Source organism: Capsicum annuum, chromosome 11, assembly GCF_002878395.1.
Source record: "Capsicum annuum cultivar UCD-10X-F1 chromosome 11, UCD10Xv1.1, whole genome shotgun sequence".
Lineage (NCBI taxonomy): Eukaryota > Viridiplantae > Streptophyta > Magnoliopsida > Solanales > Solanaceae > Capsicum > Capsicum annuum.
Window position 1 is genome coordinate 230,068,863 of NC_061121.1, and position 22,574 is coordinate 230,091,436.

A 22,574-nucleotide genomic window follows, 5' to 3' on the forward strand; every position below is an offset into this window, starting at 1 on the left:
TCCTCTTTGATCATTTGTCTGAGAAAAACACTTATTCAAAAAAATTATTCAAATATAATTTATTTATCAAAAGCACTTTTTAAATAAATTTACAAAATATAATATTTTCTTTAAAAATATATTTTTAAAAAGTCATTTTATAAAAATATTTGTTGCATTTTTGTAACAGCAATTCCAAACAGCTCTAAATTTCGTTTTTCGGATTACAAAGAGATACATATAAGTCCACAAAGTTATCCATTTTTTTCATTTCACAGCAAATCGCCGTCGGCAAACCGGAAAACTCTCCCGCTGTCGAAATTCCGGTCAACAACTCCGGTAATCTATATATATTCCATCTATACAATGCGATCGAAGGACAAAATCTCCTACTTCTACGACGGTAAGAATTTTCCCTTTCTTCCCTTTTTTCATTTCACATAAAAAAAATTGTAAACCCTAGAATTCGTCTCATTTTATATGCGAATATTTATGTTGTTTATATGCATAGCAGGAGCTTTACTGCACCAAATTATCTTTTTTAAAATTTATTTATGTTGTTTATGTGCATAGCAGGAGCTTTAGTGCATTAGACTGTCTTTTTTAAAAATAAATTTTATGTTGTTTATACAACAATAATAACCTAGTTTAATTCACGAGTGAGGTGTGGAGAGGGTAGAGTATATGCAAAACTTACCGGTATCTTTGGGATGTAGAGAAAAAGGTTGTTTCCGATAGACTCTTAGGGAAAAATGAGCTGAGAATGCCTCTCAAGTCTCCAATTAATTAAAAGGGACCACAATATTAGCGGGTCAAGTCCTTCAAACAACTGCACACAGTTAGTTGTCCCAACAACTATTCAGTTTTCCAACAACTTTGCACAGGTGTCGAACAACTTCTATAGTTGTTGAGAAAACTTTTACAGTTGTTGGGGCGAAAGTATAAAAATAAAAAGTTGTAAATAGTCTGTCACGCTTATCCAATTTTTAAAATTTGAAGGAGCCCACTTAATTGATAAACTTATTTGTCACTTTTAATTGCATCTACTCACTCCTAGCTTAAGGAAACAAAGGATTCTGAAAAAAGATCCACGATGAGATATGGGGAGGGTAGAGTATACGCAAACCTTACCCCACTACCTTGGGAGGTACGAAGAGATTGTTGTTTCCGGTAGACTCTCGGTTTAAGGAAGAGCATATTAAAGCAGATACTAATAAAAGCATGACAAAGCATTCTGAAAAAAGAACACTAGCAATAATAACATACCCAGCTTAATCCATGAGTGAGGTCTGGAGAGTGTAGAGTATACACAAACCTCACCACTACCTTTGGAGGTAGAGAGGTAGTTTGTTTCCGATAGACTGTCAGCTTAAGAAGAACATATCAAAGCTGATAATAAGAAAAACATGACAACACATTCTGAAAAGAAAAACATGACAACACATTCTGAAAAAAGAACAATAGCTACAAAAAATTAGTGCTATAGTCGAAGCACAAGAGATAGTAGATAGTAATACAAGCGTTTATGTTGTTTATACAACCATAATAACATACCCAGTTTAATCCACGAGGGACGTCTGATGAGGAGGGTAGACCTTACCACTACCTTAGGAGGTGGAGAGAGAGGTGGTTGTTTCTGATCGATTCTTGGTGATTATTGGCTTAATGAATCATATCAAAGCAGATATTGAAAAAGCATGACAAATCATTTTTAAAGATAGTGGATACCCGATATCTATTGTTGGTGTAGGTGGCAGGTGTCACGTCGATTTAGTAGAGGTGCACGAAAGTTTGCCCGGACACCACGACTATTAAAAAAAGATGGTAGATAGAAATACAGACATTTATGTTGTTTATACAACAATAATAACATACTCAGTTTAATCTATGAGAGGTTCGGGGAAGGTAGAGTGCACCCAGACCTTACCTCTAGGTAGATAGAGGTTGTTTCCGATAAACCTTTCGGCTTAAAGAAGAGCATATCAAAGCAAACACTAAAAAAAAAACACTACAAAGCATTCTGAAAAAAAAAATAGCTACAACAAAATAGTGCAATAGGCGAAGTACAAGAGATGGTAGATTGTAATACAAACGTTTATGTTGTTTATACAACAACAATTACATACCCAGTGAGGTTTGGAGAGGGTAGAGTGTACGCAAACTTTATCACTAAGTAGAGAGAGGTGACGAGCATATCAAACAAATACAGGAAAAACATGACAAAGCATTCTTAAAAAAAATAATAGCTTCATCAATATAGTGCGATAGTCGAAGTACAAGAGATAGTAGATAGTAATACAAATGTTTATGTTGTTTATACAACAATAATAACATACCTAGTTTAATCTATGAGTTAGGTCTGAGGAGGGTAGAGTGTACGCAAACCTTACCACTAGGTAGAGAGAGACTGTTTCTGATAGACTCTCGGCTTAAGTCAGTGCATATCAAAGCAGATACTACAAAAAAGCATGATAGAGCATTTTGGAAAAAGAATAGTAGCTATAACAAAATAGTGCAATAGTTCAAATACAAGAGATAGTAGATAGTAATGCAAATGTTTATGTTGTTTATACAACAATAATAACATGCTTAGTTTAGTCGGTAGGGTAGAGTGTGCGTACATCTTACCACTACATTTGGAGGTAGAGAGAACTGAGAAGTTGTTGTTTCCGATTGACTCTTTCCATAAGGAAGAGCATATCAAAGCAAATACTAAAAAAAAACATGCCTAGACATTCATAAAAGAATAGTAGCTATAAGAAAATTGTGCAATAGTCGAAGTATAAGAGGTAGTAGATAGTAATACAAACGTTTATGTTGTTTATCCCATAATAACAACATACCTAGTTTAATCCACTAGTGAGGTCTGGGGAGGGTAGAGTGTACGCGACCGTACCATTAGGTAGTGAGAGGATGTTGCCGCAGACTCTCGGTTTAAGGAAGAGCATCATATCAAAGCAGATACTAAAAAAAACATGACAAAGCATTCAGAGAAAGAATAGTAGCCTACAAAATAATGTGATAGTCGAAGTACAAGGGATAGTACATTGCAATACAAACGTTTATGTTGTTTATACAACAATAATATCATACCCAGTTTAATCCACGAGTGAGGTCTGGGAGGGTAGAAAGTACGCAAACCTTACTAGCTAGAGGTTGTTTTCGATAGACTCAGTGTTGTGAAAAGCGCTGAAGCGCTCCCTTTAAGCGTGAAGCGAAGCGACAGTGGGTCGCTTTTTACACTTGAAGCGTTGGGGTGAGAAAAAAGCTTTCGGTTTATGTCCAAAAGCGAGAAACGCTGAAGCATAAAAAGCGCAGAAAAGCTCACTTAAGTGGATATTTAAGGTTTTTTTTTAGGGTTTTATTGCTCTATTTAATTTATTTTAGTTAAAACCCTTAAGTGACTATACGACTGCATTGCTGTGTCGGCGGCTTTTCTGGAACAACTGTTGAAGGTATGCGACTTCTTCTTCTCTATTTCTCCTCTTCTTCTTCTCTACTTCTCTTCTTCTTCTCCTATTAGGGTTTTCTAGTTTTTTTTTTCTTCTCTATTACTCTTTTTCTTCTCTGTTTTTTTTTCTCTTCTTCTTCTTCTCTATTTCTCTTCTTCTTCTCTGTTTTCCAGTTCTGTTTTACTTTATTTTTTTGTTGTATGTAATCTGACTTCCAACTTTGTTTTTTTCTTTTTACTTTTTTTTTGTTGCATGTAATCTGACTTTCAGCGTTGTTTTTCTTCTTTTTTACTTTTTTTTTTTTGCTGTATATAATCTGAATCAGAAGTTCTAGACTTTTCTCTGGTTGTTGATTTCTCTATTTGTGTTGGTTGATTAAGACGCAAGACTGATTTTTAGTATTTTAGTAGTTTGCTAGAATGCTTGTTATGACTATCTATTCACTTTTTAATCTGAGTATTGGATGATTATGTTATTTATTGAGCTCTTGGTTATTTATTTATGCATGTTTAATATTTTTAAATTTTGTACTAAATCGCGCTTTAATGGAAAAAAGCGTGCGCTTCGCTTCACGCTTCTGTGAAGCGAGCCCTCATTGCTTTTTTTCGCCTCTCGCTTTTCAAAACATTGGATAGACTCTATGCTTAAGTAAGAGAATGTCAAAGCAGATACTTAAAAAAACATGACAAAGCATTCTGGAAAAAGAACAGTAGATTCAACAAAATAGTGCCATGGTCGAAGTACAATATAGATAGTAATACAAAAGTTTATATTGGTTATGTAAGCTGAAGTTTTTTTACAGGTGATGTCGGAAGTGTATATTTTGGTCCGAATCATCCGATGAAGCCGCACAGGTTGTGCATGACTCATCATCTGGTTCTAGCTTATGGTCTTCACAACAAGATGGAAGTTTATGTTTGTTACTCTTTCCTTTTTCTCTTTTGTGTTTGTGATTTTTTTTCGTTTTTTCTCATTATTCTCATTTTTGCATTTCCTTTTCCAAACTGTTTGGATATGCATTATTTGAAGAGGGCGTTGACAAAAATAAAAAGACTAAACTGGACTAATCTGCAACAATTGAAACTAAGAGCTAAAACTGTAAGGGATAGTTTGATAGAGTTTATTACTCTAGAATATATTAGTAATCCAGAGGTTAGTAATGTTGCGATCAGTAATTCTGCGGTTAGTTATGCTGGGGTTGTATTTGACATGTTCTTTTTGTCCTCCTTTGAGCTTTGTGAATTGATGTGGGTTTATATTTACTTGGAAAATCCATTTAATTGTTCTTTGTTAAGCATACTACTAAGGAGGTGATAGTAATAGACAATACTTTGAAAAATCAGTATACAACATCAACATTTAAGTCTAGCATAAATCAATCTGCTTCTAACAGCCCGGCTAAGACAGTCATGAATATCATGTGTGATCAAATTAATTAACGGAAAGTACAAAGAATTTCTTCAAGTTATAATTCGTCATAATAAAACAAAACAAAAGTAGAAAAGAGTACCTTTTTGGTTATCTCAACTTTATGAACATATATCATCCCTATCCATGCTATTTAATTATACGTGAATAGCGAAGTAGTTTTGCTTGAGGAAATAGCCTTTTAGGCGCCGGTCATCACCCTAAATACAACCATGTCAATGATCAACTATAACAGATCCAAATAAGTATATGCATATGTTCACAAGGTTCCAAGAAATTTAAAAACAACACAATTAGAAAAAGTGAAACAGCAAAAACTAGCAAAGGGTAGCATTGTACCCATGCAGAGATTAGGAGAGATTAGGAATGCTGGGTTAGTTATCCTGGGACTATTTCCTATCCACCATTTGGTGTGGTGTATTATGGGTAGTTCTATCGCTACCCATGCTTATTCATTTATTAATAGTCCATGTATTGTTAATACCATGGTTTGCTACGTATTAGTTATACACCCTATAATACTGGATAGGGTGTATTATTTGTTAGCAAAGGCTAAAAATCCTACCAAACAAAGGATAAAATAATACCATGACTAATACATATATTATATTCTCTACTGCATCCTACCTAACCACTCCTAAGAGGTAGGGGCAATGTTTGCGTACACTCTACCCTTTCTAGACTCTACATTGGGTTTTTTGTTGTTTGTTTCTTGTTGTAGTTTTTCGTTTTCTTTTTTCTCATTTTTGCATTTCTTTTTCCAAATTGCTTGGATATGTTTTATTTTAAGCCGAGGGTACATCTGAAACAACCTTCCTATCTCTACAAGGTAGGGATAAGGTCTGTGTATGCTCTACCTTCCTAGACCCCATTTGTGGGATTACACTGGGTTTTGTTGTTGTTTGTTTGTTGTTGAAGTTTTCCCCTCTTTTTTTTTTCTTTTTTTGGTTTACCTTTTTTGATTGCACTGTGTAGAGGCCTCACAAAGCATATCCAGTGGAGCTAGCACAGTTTCATTCAGCTGATTATGTAGAGTTCTTGAACCGAATAACCCCAGATACACAGAACTTGTTCCCCAATGAAATGGCCAGATGTAAGTGTTGAGCTTTGTTTTATTTCATCTCTTCCCCATTGAAATATCATCTTTGAGCTGCATACTTATTCATAGGAAACTAGCTTGTACTAGTACTTATTATCTTCAGTAGAAGAAGCACACCACCGCCAATAACAGCTACTAAGTCCGAAGCTAGTTGAATCCTCAGTGTCCATGTTATTCCATTTTAGACCTGTCTCAATGAATATTGAAAAAATTAGGTTTTCTAGCACAAAAGGTTCTGTGCTAGGGAATGTATGAACATGACTAGACCTTGATCTCAAGTAATCAATATCGCCATATGAATCTTCTTCGTGTGCTCTATTTTCTGCTATCTTAATGGGTTTTCTAGAGATTTAAAGGGGTGTTTGAGCATACAGAACAACTACCTTCATCCCACTATTTCTTTTATTAGTAACTAAGTTTCATTGATTGCAGCACTAAGAGTGCTGAATTTACAACAATATTCAAAAGTAGTCCTTCTACTAATTCTGGGACCTAAGGAACTATTCGACCTAACCCTCTATTTGCTAGCACTAGTTCCGTCTAGTCTCACCTTAACGTCATTCTTCTTATACTAGCTAACTCGCGGTGCATATAGTTAAATTCCTATAGTTAAAGAATTTTTCTTTTCCTGATGAAAATTTACCTAATGAAAAAAAAGAAAAAATATTTGTTCCTTTTACTTATCATAGAACTACCCTTTCTCTCAAGGAGTAGTTCTTCATAGTTCACACTTGCTTGACTCCCTACGTTTTCACCTGTGTCGTGGTTGATTGGTCTTTTTCTAGTGTGGTGAATAAGTGAAGTTCACAGCTTACTATTAGATCAAAATGGAAATAAATTTTGATATCATGTCTTTTCTAAAGACTATGCTTTTTGGCATCGCTTAGATGATTTGTTTGGACAATGTGATGTTGAACTATTGCTTATCTGTTTACTTATCAGATAATCTTGGAGAAGATTGCCCTGTATTTGACAACTTATTCGAGTTTTGTCAAATATATGCTGGTGGAACAATAGGTAAAATCTGCCTTTTTAGTATGCTGTTTCTGTTGAAGTCTCAAATGCACTTGCTAACAAAGATTTAGTGGCAGATGCTGCACGTAGATTGAATAATCAGCTTTGTGACATTGCAATAAATTGGGCTGGTGGATTGCATCATGCTAAGAAGTGTGCTGCTTCAGGATTTTGCTACATCAATGACCTAGTCCTGGGGATATTGGAGCTTCTAAAGTATCATGCACGGGTGCTCTATATTGATATTGATGTGCATCATGGTGATGGTGTAGAAGAGGCCTTTTATTTCACTGACAGGTTCCATAATTTTCTGTAGTTTTTCTCCAATTTTTATGTTTTTCCTTCTCTGTTCTCTCTCTCTCTCTCTCTCTCTCGTCAAACCTAAGGATAAATCTTAAATCCACATGAAAGTTTAAAGTAGTAGCCACTGAGTCTAGACTGAGACTCCGAGAAGCTGAATGACGATCTTCTTTGCCAGTAAGAAATCAGTTCGCCACAGATTATAAAAGAACTTCACCAGGGATTTTTTTTCCTTGTCAAAAAATTCCAGGTTGAAGTTCTTTTATAATACTGTAGATGGGGTCTCTCAGGAGTATCTTTGTCTTACCTTCATATAACCTTTGTGCCCCACATAAGAATAAACTAAAGCTACACAGTCACTTGATTGTGAAATTGCTTGTTTATTCAGTAGCTGCAAGTATGAAGCTTCCACCTGGGCACCAGTTGAATACTTTTAACATTGTGGCTTCCAACCAGTTGATTTGTTTGATTGCTGCACAGTTTGAACACTTTTGTTTGGTATGGTTTTTGCTGCCACAATACACCCTTGTGGTCTGGCCCTTCCCGGACCCTTGCACATAGCGGAAACTTTAATGCACCGGGCTGCCCTTTTTTATGGTTTTTGCTGCTACTATGTTCTATTGCTTTGACATTATTATTCAAATGCTATATGTTCATTAGCATTTAGTAAGTGCGTTATAGCTCTGTTAGGTGCTTGTTAAAGGTTAGCCTTATACAAATCTTTTTGGTGCAGAAACTGCAGTTTTCCTCTTGACGTGTTTTAACCCGGGATACATATCTACCAAAATTAGAGCATCCATAATGTTACACAATCACTGGAATCTCAAGTTTCTAATATTAGATCTTTTTGCAGGGTTATGACCGTTAGTTTCCACAAGTATGGGGATAAGTTTTTTCCTGGAACTGGTGATATGAAGGTACTTCTATATTGATGGTGTATTCTTCCTTTTGTTCTTTAGATTTTTCTTTTAGCTTCGACAACCTAACATGAACTAATTTCGTAGGGCGCACTTAATTTCATTGACTTATTTGTGCTATTACTACTGTGATTGTATCGCATGCTGCAATCCTCTTGGATATATAGAGATTAAGTAATAAGAAGCTTATTTATTCAATATAGATGTGTAGGATTACTGCCTCCATACCCAACACCTGTGTTAGTGAAGGTATTGGGTACATGGTAGATTGGTTGAGGCGCGCAAGTTGGTTCCGACATCTCTGTTATTAAAAAATCTTCTTCCTTCTTGGAAGATTACCTGGTAAGAGATTAAGACTTAGGAGAAAAATCTTTGAAATGTCAAAACATGAAATAGCTAAAAGGATGTAATATCAAGCCCGTAGGTGGCTCTAGTCAAAGAGTTGGAGTAGCATCCCTGAGGACGAAGGTTTCAATCCCAACAATGGTGACAGTAGATGAATTACTTCCATCTACCTATGCCTTGATAGTTGTATTGGTGGAAGGTATCAGGCATTCAACAGGTGTCAAAGTGCCTAGGACATAATGTTATAAAGTGAAATATGTCATCAAAATTGAAAAAATATGACATGCTTAGTGTAAGTTTTGATATCTCGTGTTCTCCTTCAAGGAGAAAAGGTGAAATAATTTGTTGCAAAAGAAGTAAAGTGGCAAACAGACTAGTTGCTATAGAACATTGGGTTGCTTCTCATTAGAATCTCATATCAAGGAAAAGAGAGTGAAAAAGCTATTCAAATTTCAGAGAACTTAGGCATTTAGAGAAATCCTGATTTATAAAAAAAAGAATAATTGCACCCAAGGATGTGGCCTAGTGGTTCAACTAACTCTTTAGTTGCTAGTCCCAGGCTACGGCAAAGAAAGACATTTGTACCGTAGGAGCATCTGAATTTTATGCTTGCTCTTGATGGTGTAAATTCATCCTTTAGGATGAAACTCCTACCCCTTGCATTTAAGGAAGGCCCCTCTTGTGAAAAACCTCTACCTATGCTTACTGTGGTTTATTCTGAAGGATACAGGGGAAAGAGATGGAAGATTCTATTCCATAAATGTGCCTCTCAAGGATGGAATAGATGACGGCAGTTTCAATAGACTCTTCAAAACGGTAAGTTCGTAAAGAAAGTTTCTATCACATTAGTTTTACTATGTTCTGATTATTTATTAAAGCATTTCGCTTGCAACATGTCATTGCATAGATTATTTCAAAGGTTGTTGAAACATATTTACCTGGTGCGATAGTTCTGCAATGTGGGGCAGATTCGCTTGCTGGTGACCGTCTGGGCTGCTTCAACCTCTCCATTGATGGTGCTGCTACTGCACACTTGTATTTGGTTTCTTATTTTAAACACTTTCAGAATTGTTGTTCAATCTCTCAATATTCAGCTCTGTGGTTCAATCTCTCAATATTCAGCTCTTGCGGAGGTTAAATGCATTGGTTTGTCTTCTAGTGATTTTTAATCTGTCTCTATCGATGCGTGCTTCTTACAGGACATGCTGAATGTGTAAGGTTTGTGAAGAAATTTAATTTGCCGCTGCTGGTGAGTGTTTCTCAAATCAAATTCCATTTCTGGTTCGTATCAAGTTACCAGCATCTGTTTGACTGCATGGGACCTTTTACAGGTAACTGGAGGTGGGGGGTACACAAAAGAGAATGTTGCCCGTTGTTGGGCTCTGGAAACAGGAGTTCTTTTAGACACAGAACTTCCTAATGGTATGATGAGCAGGCTTTTATTTTTGTGTGATGCTTTTGCACTGCTCTTATGTTTGTTTCTGTAATGCCCCGTGACTGTCAGTGGGTTAGTCAGGATCCAAATGCAAAAGGGTGATCTCTTGAGTAGTTAAGCAGAACAGGATGACATTGATAATCCTTGGTATTAAGTTATATATGGTTATTAATGTTACACTTACTTAATGTTCGATATTAGGTAGTTCTTTTGGCGAGGTTTGAGATTTTTATGCATGTACAGGTACAAGCATGCAATTTAGAAACTTCTGGTTTTAGAGAGCCTGAGAACTCTTCTTTTAAACCCAAGAATCATAGTTTTCTTTAAAAGACAAATTACTAATAAGCAAAGCAGTATGGAAGTAATTTTGATTCGACAGAACATTTGCACCTTGAATTGGCTGTGAGCATGGGAATTGAATTACTGAAAGAGTATAACAACATACCCAGTGTAATCCCACAAAGTGGGGTCTGCGGTAGAGATCATCTAGAGAGGCTGTTTCCGATGGACCCCCGGCTCATGACAAATAACAGTGTAACAAACAATAGAATGGGACAACACACCACTAGATAATAAAAGAAACAAGACACCCACAAAGTAATATTATAAGCTATCTATCCGAAATTCCAAACATCACGAAAACACTGCGAACAAGAAACTACAAGGCACATGCATAACACTACGACTTCAGGCACTACTACAAAGCACACCTTCCTACTAGTAAGGACACACTCCTACCCACTAACCCTCTACCCTAATTCGCGTCCTTCACACCTTCCTATGAAGGATGATGTCCTCCTTAAGTTGTAACTGCTCCATGTCATGTCTAATCACCTCGCTCCAATATTTCTTCGGCCTACCTCTACCTCTTTTGAAACCATCCATAGTCAACCTCTACCATATTGGGCATCCGTGCATCTCATCATTGCATGCTCGAACCATCTCAACCTCGCTTCCCGTATCTTGTCTTCCATCGAAGCCATTCCCACCTTCTCTCAAATAATCTCATTTCTAATCGTATCTCTCCTAGTAAGTCCAGACATCCATCTTAAAATCCTTGTCTCTGCCACCTTTAACTTTTCAATGTGAGAGTTCTTGAGTGGCCAATACTCTGCTCCATACAACATAGTCGGTTGAACTGCCACTCTGTAGAACTTGCCTTTTAAGCTTAGGAGGTACCTTTTCATCACACAGGAGACCCGAGGAAACCCGAAGCGAGCCTTCATTTCAACCACTCTGCACTAATACGTTGTGTGATATCCTCATCAATCTCTCCCTTCCCTGATTCATAGACCCAAGATACTTGAATCTAGCTCTCTTCCGAATAGCCTGGGCATCCATCTTCACTACCACGTCAGCGTCATACGTCAAATCACTGACAGAGTGCAGCTAAGAATTTTTAATTCCAGGTTTGAGATAACGAACTCATGTTCACTGTAGCATCATATAAAGGATGTCAAGTAAACCGTCCTTTGAAACTAATCATTTAGCACCTTTGGTGGATTCATCAGCAACTTGGAAGCCTAGTCTTTAGCAATTCTTCACGGAAAACATAAATAAAGGGAGAAATATTCTTCATATTCTGGCTTGATCCTTCTGTAAGCAAATTAGAAAACATTGCATTACCTGATAAAAAAGTTAGGAAATGTGTTGAATTCAATCCTGCCCGTTAATATTTGGTGATTTTGGTCGAAGACATGACTAGATAATAATCTCGCAAGGTTTATATGGACGCTGGAGTTCTTGGAATAGGTTAATTCCTTTGGACTTCTTGAGCTGTTTAAACAATTGATTTACAGCTCATGGTAAACATTTTCTAGAAAGTTCAAGTTATCTGCTTATACGATGTTCTTGAAAATAAGTTTATTGGTTTAATTTTTTCTGAATGAATTTCAAGTCACACAATTAGTTTATAAATATTGCAGAAATACCAGACAATGATTACATCAAATATTTTGCCCCTGATTATTCGTTGAAGCTTCCTGGTGGGCACATAGTAAGTTGAAATTGTTTTGTTTCTTTTTTTTAATTTATCCAACGTGTCATCATCCTACACACTCAAGATGTGCAGTCTTTTTCATCAAAATCTGTTGATATTTATAATATTATATCCATAAGATGACCGGATTGCTTGATCCAGTCATGTCATGTCTCATTAAGCATTTTCAAATAGTATAAAAGGATCACAAATTGGCACCGTGATCTTGCTCTAATAACTCGTTTCATTGATTGAACAGGAGAACATGAATAGCAAATCGTACATTGGCACCATTAAAATGCAAGTAATGGAAAATCTTCGTTGCCTCCAGCATGCTCCCGGTGTACAGATGCAAGAGGTTAGTCAAGTGCATCTTTCGGAGTTCCGTATTGTCCAGTAATCTACACACACATACAAGCTATCTGTACATAATTACATGCTATCTTTTATGTTTATTTGTACTCGGATTGCTTAAGCACTGCACATGAGATGCGTTTGTCCCCTTTAAGTTGTTGCCTCTTTGACTATTTATGTTGATCTTGTAAATACAACAACAACAACAACAAAAAACCCAGTGTAATCCCATAAAATGGGGTCTGGGGAGGGTAAGATGTACGCAGTCCATACCGCTACCTCCGAAGAAGTAGAGAGGTTGTTTCCGATAGACCCCCGGCTCAAGATGAAGAACAGTAAACAAAGGGATGGATGGCTTCTCCAATGCATAAAAAGAGCAACCTGCATTTTCCCTGTGCCGTAACTGTCATTAGAAGTGCACTTAATGTATCTGGCCATATGATTGTGATTGGTGAAGATAGTGACTTGCCTGGAGTCTGAAAATTTGCATATTTTTGTAGGTACCCCCTGACTTTTACATTCCTGATTTTGATGAAGATGAGCAAAATCCAGATGAGCGTGTGGATCGTAAGTAGAAATCTGACTATAAACACACAACATGCTTAAATATGGAACTGTAGTAATCTAATTCTGATTTTGCTTTCTATTACCCTGTCTTGAATCACAGAGCACACCCAAGATAAGCATATCCAACGGGATGACGAGTATTATGATGGCGACCATGACAATGATGATGCCTAACCACTATAGTTTGATATAGTTATTGTAGTGTAAATGTATGTCTTTTGGCTATCATAGAAAGTGCAGTGTACAACTAATTTATTGCCCCATGTTGATTTTGCATTTCAAGTTCCCCTCGTGTAAAATATTATTGGATCTGATGGGATCCTTAGACTAGAGTTGCAGCTTCAGTTTTGTTGGGTTTAGATTGTCATGAATTTATGATCCAAAGATTTGAAATATATGATTTGGTAAACTACCAAATTGTTTTACTGTTTCTTATCTAAATTGTTTTATTTTGAGCCGGGGGTCTGTAGGAAACCACCTCTCTATCTCACATATGAGGGAGTGGTATGAACTACGTACACTTACCTTCCCTAGACTCCACTTGGTGGAAATAGAAATATACTGGGTATGGTTATGTTGTTGTTGGTAAACTACCAAGTTGAATATGTACAAGATTCAAAATTGACATTCTCCATTCAGTTATTACAGGCTATAGATTTCTAGTGACACCTAACTTATCAACTTAGAAATCCAGGCAAATCTTGCTTCTTATTTTCTTCATTTTGCTGCTCCTTCATGTCTTCATCTCTGCCATGTATCCTAATAACCAGTGTACAATTCGGGATAATGTTCCGTCCGGTAGAGGGTATTCCCTCCTTAGATAACTTAGGAGGGCAACCTGCACTGCAAATGATACATGAACCAAGTTGACATTGTAAATCAACCAGAGAAATGACATTGTAACACCTCTATCCCTCTGGTAAACAACAGAGGGCCAGCCGGATTAACAATGGTACAAGAACCAAGTTGACATAATTACATTGTAAACCAAATAAACGAATAAATTATAACGTCTATCCAGCAGAGATTTTGTTTGTGCTGGTTAGAACTGAGAACCAGCTAGTCGGTTCACATCGTAAACCCACTAGAAAATGATAGTCCATCCAGCCGAGACTTCTCCTCCGGTAACATCAGAAAGGCAGCTAGACTTATATGATGCATGAACAACAGAACAAGTTCACATTGTAAACCAACTAGAGGAAGCAGAGATTTCCCCCCCTTGGTAGCATCAGAACGCCAGCACAACTAATGATGAAACATGAACAAGTTGACACTGTAAACCAACTAGAGGAATGAACTGTAACCTCCACCAAGCGGGACTTTTGGCTTAAATGTAGCGGACGCCACCAAGCAAGGACAGTGCTGGAAACCCACACGCTGAGAAGAAGCAAAAGAAAGAAAATTAGTACAGGCTATCAGAAACAGAAAAATTGACACATCAAAACCAGCATGGAATGTGAATACAAAAACCAAAACTTTCAAGGTAGTTGTGATTGTTGTTTGCACTATTAATGCCCTCAGAAATAGTAAACCTACATTTTTTGTTTGTTTGGTATGAAAGGAAAACGTTTTTTTTTTTTTGGTGTCTGGTAAGGAAGTGGAAGTCTATCGCAAATAACCTCTCTACTTCATTTGAGGTAGTGGTATGGACTGCGTACACTTTACCCTCCCCAGACCCCACTTTGTGGAACACACTGGGTATGTTGTTGTTGTTGGCAAGCAAGTGGAAGAGAAGAAAGATCAAGTTACTATTGGGTAGCTAACTATAACCAATAAGTTTTGTGCTATAATGCGTTTTTTCTTTGTTCCGCGATGCAGTAAAGCAAAAGAAGCAGCAATAGAGCATCGGCGGGATCATAAGTGGGTGTTAGAAGCACCAAGTAGAGGATCAGTGCCTGAGACAAGGCACACCGTGAGAATAGAACAGCCTGTTTGTTCTAATCCCCTTGGATCAACCAGAAATATTGGTCTAAACTACTTTTCACCAGTATCTGTAGTAAACTAAACCAATTGAGTAACTTGCTTGTGGTTGAACCAGCCTGTTCATCAGGTTCATATAACGATAAGCTGGCAATTAAAGTCTCAAGCTTTAGGCCAAACAGTTTAAATGATAAAGGAAAGCTGTATCACGGAGGGTGGTTCGCAGTAGGAAAAATACTATCGGATTAGTATCACAAAGGCAGACATAAAAACAGACATTGACTTACTGGTATGCTTAGCAACAACCCATCCATATTGACCAAGACAGGTAAAGCTCTTCTAGCAGCGACTGGAATGGACTTCAGTAAGACAAGAGCTTTTTCAGCTGATTTCTGTGTATAAGCAGAACACAAGTTTATGTTGCTCGTTACTCGTGACTCCATTGAAAGGGAAAGTTCTTCTCTATGAACACTGCTGCTATCCTCTCTTTTCGATAATATCGCTAGGTACAACCAATCAGCATCAACCATGCAACGGATCCTGGCCACCCGATCATCACCAAGGACACAAGAATTGCAAAAGTTCCATCTTTCTTCTCCAAAATCTTTGAGTTCACTAGAATTATTCATGGAAAATGAAGTGTAAGCGGTTTGCTTGAGATTCCACTTCACTATAAATCTGTTCATGAAGTAACCAACTTTTTCAGGATGGAGTACTTTGTTTGGAGCAGAAGCTGTGTATTCTACTTTGTGTTCCACTTTGTTTTCGAGCATAATATTTGTTTTTGACTTGAAATTATCGGTTTCCTCTCTCTGCAGAGAAATAATGCTCTTGTAGGTGGATTCACCAAGAATGCCTTCCCTTTTGGCTTCAGCTAGAATGGAATCAGAAGATGTCAGGTCCAAAAATTGCCTTCCTAGTGTAATTTGTGGGAACTGGTCTGAGTATGACCTCCCATTTGCTACAATTTGCTCTACCTCATTTGAAATAGCGCTGTTATTTCCTTCAGTCGAGTATGGATTTAGCAACTCAAGTGTCAAATCAGCACCAGCAGAGCAGCAAACCAATACTTTAGTGCCTTTGGATCCAGGAGCAGGACAAAGGTAACAACCAGATGCAGTAACAGCAGTCTGCAAGGTGCCATGTGTTATTGAAAATCGTCAGTCTAATATCACAATAAAGGAATTTCTTGCCCACAAAAGTCTATCCCATTTGTGTGTGCAAAGGTAAGAGTTAAATTGGATTATATTCACCTTGCATGGGGAAGTCCGAATGTAGTCTAATAACAATTTTGATGCACTGCCTCTGACAGGTATTTGCCTTTGTGAAACAAACTATACCGAAAAACAAGAGGCACGAGTAGGTAGGTACCTATCATTAGATACAGGTCGAGAAAAGCTTTCTACAACAAAAATACCTTTCCTGAAAAGAAATTGATTAAAATTAAAGCTAAAAGTGGCAATACCTGCAATAACAAAGCAATAAATTTCGAGAGAACTATGTCCTTTAATTCTGAAGGACTGAGGATTCCTAAATCAATCACTGCATACCCTTCCTGCTTTCCAGAAGAAAAAAAAATTAGGTAGGTTAAGACAAGGTACAGATGTACAGAGTGTTTCTCCTCACCAAATGAGAATCATTACCAAGAAAATAACACACGGATAAGTTCTAGTCAAAATACTTCTACCAACCGTACCAGGAGTCATTGACGGATTCCATTCCAAGTGTTTCTTCCAAATGGTTAGTTTATTTATTTCCATTAATTTTTTTCCATAATACTTCATTGAACGTCAGCTATTTAACGAATGGATTTTAATCATTCACAGAAGTGCAAATACTCAAACAGGGAACGCAAGGAGCATGCCTAGAATGTAGAACTTAGAATGAATTCCCAACTAAATTCTAAAACTCACAGGCATGATGGTCACAGCTTGATGCATCAGGTTGGAACAAATTTTGTCAACATGCAACCTTGTTCTCCGACAAGCAGCAATAAGTGCTTGCAACTCGGATCTGAAGACAGCTGCAGGAAAAAAAATATGATCAAGATACAGTAAATACAGGTTTTGTTAACAAGGTTCCTCCAAAAGAATAGGTGTATGATTAAGTAAATGCACGAAAAGCTACTCACGTGATGCCAAGTCAGTCAATATCATCCGAATTCTATTACGAGCAAATAATGCATTTCTGTTCGTGGGATCTTCAACCCATTCGAGATTGGCACCTATACATATCTGCAATACAAGGTGATGAAACTTTAGAAGCTTCCAATGAACTACGAAAAGGAATAACCATCTCAATTTTCAAGGAAAATGTGCAGATGTAGTTTAACCATTTTAAGATCCTGAAGAAACATTACCCTGCAAAATATGCAGATGTAGTTCAATCATTTTAAAAGAAGTAAAAAAGGGCAGCCCGGTGCACTAAAGCTATCGCTATGCGCGGTGTCCGGGGAAGGGTCCCACCACAAGTGTGTATTGTACGCAGCCTTACCTTGCATTTCTGTCAGAGGCTATTTCCAAGGCTTGAACCCGTGACCTCCTGGTCACATGACAGCAACTTTACCCGTTACTCCAAGGCTCCCCCCTTCATTTTAGAAGAAGTCTACTACGAAAATCCTCCAAGGCAAATTGAGAAAACAAACCTTGTACATATCTTCTTTAGAAAACTCCAGGAGAGGTCTAACCAATAAAAGTCCACTGCTACTCGCTTCAGTACTTAAATCTGGACATGTAGGAAACAGCTGTGAAACAGATGCCATTCCAGCGAGTCCAAGCACGCCACTATTACGAGATAACCTGAGAATGAATAGTTCCGCCTGTAGAGTAATTCTGTTAGCAATTGGTAAATCTATCAGCTATTGAATCAAAACCAATAATGTTCAGCTTACATTTGCATGAGGCAACATAAATTGTATTCAAACACAACTATTTTCAATGTATTGACTAAAACTGAACAGATTGCCATCTGATAAATGCTGAGTTTTTAGAAACATAAAATACAAAATCCACAAAGTAGACGCTATTATGACAATACCTGGTCATCTGCATGGTGCGCAGTCATCAACACACCAATCTGATGCCGAATGCAAGCACTTTGGAGAATTTCATACCTGGACAAATGACGAGGGACAACTTATTTCCTCACAATAATGACAAGATTATTAACATCAGGATGAATGTATAACATATGACAAGGCTCAGAAATAGTGTTTTGCTGAAGAAAATTTTGAACTCTGGTAATGACCTCTTCTGGCGAGCCGCTTCTTGCAAGTGACCTTGCTTTGGCTTGCCTTCTGACCATTCACAGCAAGCAATCTCACATTCAATTCCTATACAAGGCCTAAATTATATCTCTATTAAAAGGTGTTGCAATGTTCTATATTCAAGACAAAGAAAAAGTTAAAGGAACATATACCCATGTTTGTGACTCGACGATGAACAAGGTGAGCCTCATCTTTACTCTCAGCACGAAGTCCATGATCAACTATCACTGCTAAGAGCCCGTCAACAAACTCATTCTTTTGAGCAGCAATACCAAGGCTATTGGTTTTCCATGCAGCAGTTAAGACACAGAGGGCCATGCTATCAGGGCCACCAGAAACGCCCAAAACTACAAAAGAAAGGATAAGAAAAAAGCTCATTTCCATGGTCACCATAAAGACCATCCAAGAAATAATACATTGTTCTTAATTAGCTGGATTCATTGATGGGCGTCTATTTGTCCCCTTTAAGGAGTCCTGGTTCTTTTTGTTTTCGTTGAAAAAACGTATGATCATGTTAACTGGGAGTTCCTTCTAAATATCATCAGAAAAATGGAATTTGAGGATAAGTGGATCAGATGGATCAGCTTCTGTATGAAATTTTCTCTTCTTATTAACGGAGCTCCAGAAGGTTTTGTCTGAAGCACAAAGAGGAATCAGACAAGGGGATCCTGATCCCCTTTCCTTTTCATCTGCCCATGGAGGGTCTGAACAATATGCTCAAGACAGCAAAAGCAAATGGATGGATCACTGCTTTCGAGGTATCCACAAGCAATGAGAGAAGTCTAGAGGTGACACATCTCTAATATGCAGATCACACTTTAATTTTCTGCGATGCAAATGAGGAGCAACTAAAATATTTAAGGGTCGTTCTGGTATTATTTGAAGGTATTTCAGGTCTGCAAATCAATTGGGGAAAGAGTCACCTATATCCTATAAACTCAGTTCCTAACATGAATCTATTGTCATCTGTTGCATTGCCCGCTGTTTATCTTGGGATGCCTCTGGGGGGAAAGTCAAATTCTAAACATCTTTGGGACTCGGTTTTGGGGAAATGTGAGAAGAAGTTTGCTAGATGGAAGGCACAATACTTGCCCATCAGGGGCAGGCTCACACTGATCAATGCAATCTTGGATGCCCTCCCCACTTATATGCTGGCTTTGTTTCCAATCCCCGCAAGTGTAGTACAAAGACTGGACAAACTCAGAAGGGAATTTTCTGGCAAGGCAACAAGAAAAGAAAAGGTTTTCACCTGGTAAAGTGCAAAGCATTGATTACTGGGAAAAAAATCAAGGAGGTCAGGGCATTAAAAACTTGAAGAATCAAAGCAAGGCACTAAAATCGAAGTGGTTGTGGAGATATGCTCTAGAACCACAATCACTGTGGCACAAGGTGATCAAAATGACATATGGAGAAATGAATTCTTAGGTCACTAACGAAGTACTCAATCCATATGGTGTGACAGTATGGAGATCAACCAAGAATTGGTGGCCTTCTCTAAAAAGTCACTGTCGTCAGAGTCCATGATGGCAACAAAACAAGCTTTTGGAAAGATAATTGGCTAGGCGACCGAAGCTTACTCGAAATTTTCCCAGATGTGTTTGAATTAGCACTTCATAGTGGAAGATCGGTTGGTCTCCGCAAGGTTGGAAAATATCTCTCAAAAGAAATCTTAACGACTGGAAGTGCATAGGTTAGTTGAGCTTTTAAAACTGCTGGAAACATTCCAATGGATAAAATAAGGGGTGGACTGCCTATGGTGCACTGAACATAGCAAGGGGGTTCATAAAGTGAGCTCAGGGTACAAGATCATGAACTTGGACATGTCACAGAGCCTCAGCTGGCCTTGGTTGCAGACCTGAAAAGTCAAGACATCACTCAAAGTGGCATGTTTCACTTAGCTGTTAGCAAAAGTGGCTGTTTTGACACACGAGGACTTGAGGAAAAGGGACATCGTTTTAGTGACACATTGCTTCCTTTGTTGGGAAGCAGCTGAGACAGTGAGCCATTTGTTCCTTCATTGCAGAATCACTGATCAATAATGGAAGATTTTCATCAATCTCTGAGGCATCTAATGGACAATACCTAGTAAGATTGTTGACACTCTTTCTAGCTGGGAAGAAGCAAGGAAGGGAGCAAAGAACAGACGCTACTGGAGGACTATTCCAGCATGCATTTGGTGGACCATTTGGAAAGAAAGGAATTCTAGGAGCTTTGAGGATAAGAGCAGATCCCTACGGAAGATTAGATTAAAACAGATTGTATTATGTTACTTCGTTTTTGGTGTACAAAGAGTTTCCCTGTAGATGCAGAGGCAATCCTATAAGTTTTAGATTCACGCTAACTATGTTGCTCGGACTCTTCAAAAATGTCAATGGGTGCGGGTCGGATCCTCCAAAAGTAGTGTGTTTTTGGAGAATCCGACACTGCGACATTAAAACTGAAGAGTCCGCGCAACTTAGCATGCTAAGACTGATATTGTGTTTTAGGATTCATTACTTTCTTGTAAAGGGTCAGTACTACCTAAGTACTGGTTTATAATACAACATTGTTATCTTCTCAAAAAGATAACCATAATGCACTATATACTTTATCAGCACCATAGGGAGACAGTTGTGTCCAGCAGAAATTAATGGACTCTCAATTAACTGTGTAAAGCCTTCGAGTTACCAACCTTACAAGTCGAGCTGAACTAAAACCAAGATATTCATGTGTGACTTCATGTAACAACGAATAAAGATACAATCTTTATTATGATATAATACAACACAATACAATACGATACATTACGAACAAAGATACAGTATATTACAAGACAAGTGAAACCCATGATACAGTTTCTCATGATATTGAGATTCTTTAAGTCAATCAAACCAACTAATACAAACTGAATCTCGTGGTCCTACCTTTAATCTTGTGGTTTAAACACGCCACGTGAAAAGTTGAAATTAAAGTATGAGATAAGCATCCAATACCCCCTCAAACTATGACTAAATTTGCTACGACCCACCCCAACTTCACGGGGGCCTATTACCCTCGTGAACTCAATTTTAGCATATTTTTGTCAGCTCACTTTTATTACATAAAAATAAGGTCACGTCAGCAAAAAAGGGAGAGAATAGGACCTATGTCGTAGCAAATTTGGTCATAGTTCAGGTTACTAAATGCATTACTCTTAAAAGTGTTGTCGACAAAAAAAAACGTCAACTAAAAAGAAAAAGTAGGTCATTTTTTCAAACGGAGAGAGTAATAATGTGCTACATCATATAACAAACATAAAACGATACAATCTATTCAAACATTATATTCATTAATACAATACAGTACGAGGGGGTAAAACTGACCAATAGAATGATGGGACTTGAGACCCACCATAGCCATACGTTTAGCAAATGTTTCTGAGTATACTGACATGTCAATTGGTACATTTTCTTGATTGCAACTGCTGCACAGTAACCTTAGAGATGATGATGAAGAGGAAGGGTAATATAGTAATTTTGATAATGTTGAAGGGACAAAAATGGAATTTTGAAAAAGAAAATGCGAAGAAGTTTTTGTGTGGGGAGAAAGAAAAAGGCCTCGCGCCATTGACACTACAAAGATTTGTTAACTTTACGGAGAGGTTTTGAGAGTGTGTATATATACTAGTTTAGCTGTACTTGTCTATGCACGTTTCATTATTTAAAGGGAAAAGGATAAAAATAATACTTAAAATAAAATAATTTTATAAAATTAGCACCCAAATTTGTAATACCCGTAAATAGCCACTCGCGAGTCACGTTATAAACCCGCTAAATAGCCTCTCCTCACTCGCGTATAATTAACTACATCTAACGGGAAAATACAAAAAAAATTCAAATTACAACTGTACCTTCTTTCCTTTTCAGTCACAAATTTCTTTCCCTTCAAACACCTAATTCTCCGTTCATTACCTTTTCTGATACTCATCTTTACCTTTTACATTCCACAACCTTCTATATAAATCTCTAAAAATTTTAGTACCAATAATGATCAAATATAGAGGTGAATGGATATCTGAGGTTGAATTTCAGAATTTCATCATCAATGGAGTTTTGTTCGATTCTTCCTTTACTTACGATGTATTTGTTGCTGAATTGTATAAACAGTTGAATATAAATCCAACTAAAGGTTTATTGGATATCAAATACATTGTCACTGTCGGATCTATGCCTATATACAATGACATGAGTGTCAAATTGTATATGCAGATGAAGAAAAAAAGTCTCGATATCAATGAGTATCCATTGTGTCTAACACTCATCCCTGTCGAATTTCTAGCTGGTGAATTATCAGATTCTATACAGATTGTCGAAGAAAATCACTTTCCTGCCATTGAAGATGATTTCTCTGAGGAACACTTGGAAGATGAGCCAAAGCCTATGATCCTCTTTATAGGGATGTTGAAGAAGGACAACTGTATTGGGATAAAAATACAATAACTAGAGTTATGAAGCATCATGCAATCCGACATAGATTTCAATTTAAGGTCAAAAGATCATCAAC

General features: G+C 37.4%; 2 protein-coding genes across 4 annotated transcripts; one reads left to right on the plus strand and one right to left on the minus strand.

The window, feature by feature from the left end:
• Positions 1-177: 177 nt before the first annotated feature.
• LOC107847639 (histone deacetylase 9) lies at positions 178-13,293 on the plus strand. Its single transcript, XM_016692021.2, has 14 exons — positions 178-382; positions 4,234-4,346; positions 5,835-5,952; positions 6,901-6,975; positions 7,050-7,269; positions 8,126-8,189; positions 9,258-9,350; positions 9,442-9,550; positions 9,734-9,783; positions 9,866-9,956; positions 11,895-11,965; positions 12,207-12,305; positions 12,802-12,868; positions 12,969-13,293. The coding sequence occupies exons 1-14, from the start codon at positions 346-348 to the stop codon at positions 13,040-13,042; spliced, it is 1,281 nt and encodes a 426-aa protein (XP_016547507.1). The 5' UTR covers positions 178-345; the 3' UTR covers positions 13,043-13,293.
• A 432-nt stretch (positions 13,294-13,725) lies between these two features.
• Positions 13,726-22,024, minus strand: LOC107847638. 3 transcript variants are annotated; one of them, XM_047399879.1, is made up of 11 exons: positions 21,922-22,024; positions 18,206-18,400; positions 18,035-18,119; positions 17,825-17,900; positions 17,433-17,606; positions 16,920-17,022; positions 16,702-16,811; positions 16,254-16,343; positions 16,042-16,122; positions 15,076-15,918; positions 13,726-14,245 (listed from the first exon to the last, which is right to left on the minus strand). In XM_047399879.1, the coding sequence occupies exons 2-11, from the start codon at positions 18,369-18,371 to the stop codon at positions 14,153-14,155; spliced, it is 1,821 nt and encodes a 606-aa protein (XP_047255835.1). In that variant the 5' UTR covers positions 18,372-18,400; positions 21,922-22,024; the 3' UTR covers positions 13,726-14,152. The 3 variants fall into 3 exon arrangements, with proteins under 3 accessions (XP_047255835.1, XP_016547506.1, XP_016547505.1); XM_016692020.2 differs by lacking the exon at positions 21,922-22,024 and adding an exon at positions 21,395-21,689 and having other exon boundaries at positions 18,035-18,083; XM_016692019.2 differs by lacking the exon at positions 21,922-22,024 and adding an exon at positions 21,395-21,688.
• Between the last annotated feature and the right edge of the window lie 550 nt (positions 22,025-22,574).

Coding starts and splice junctions, on each gene's coding strand:
- LOC107847639 (XM_016692021.2), top strand. CDS start 346: ATGCGATCGAAGGACAAAATCTCCTACTTCTACGACG. Junction 4,347..5,834: donor ACAACAAGATGGAAGTTTAT/GTTTGTTACTCT, acceptor TGCACTGTGTAG/AGGCCTCACAAAGCATATCC. Junction 9,957..11,894: donor AGACACAGAACTTCCTAATG/GTATGATGAGCA, acceptor TAAATATTGCAG/AAATACCAGACAATGATTAC.
- LOC107847638 (XM_016692019.2), bottom strand. CDS start 21,638: ATGGCGCGAGGCCTTTTTCTTTCTCCCCACACAAAAACTTCTTCGCAT. Junction 17,023..17,432: donor CTAAAGAAGATATGTACAAG/GTTTGTTTTCTC, acceptor CTTGTATTGCAG/ATATGTATAGGTGCCAATCT. Junction 16,812..16,919: donor ATTGACTGACTTGGCATCAC/GTGAGTAGCTTT, acceptor TTTTTCCTGCAG/CTGTCTTCAGATCCGAGTTG.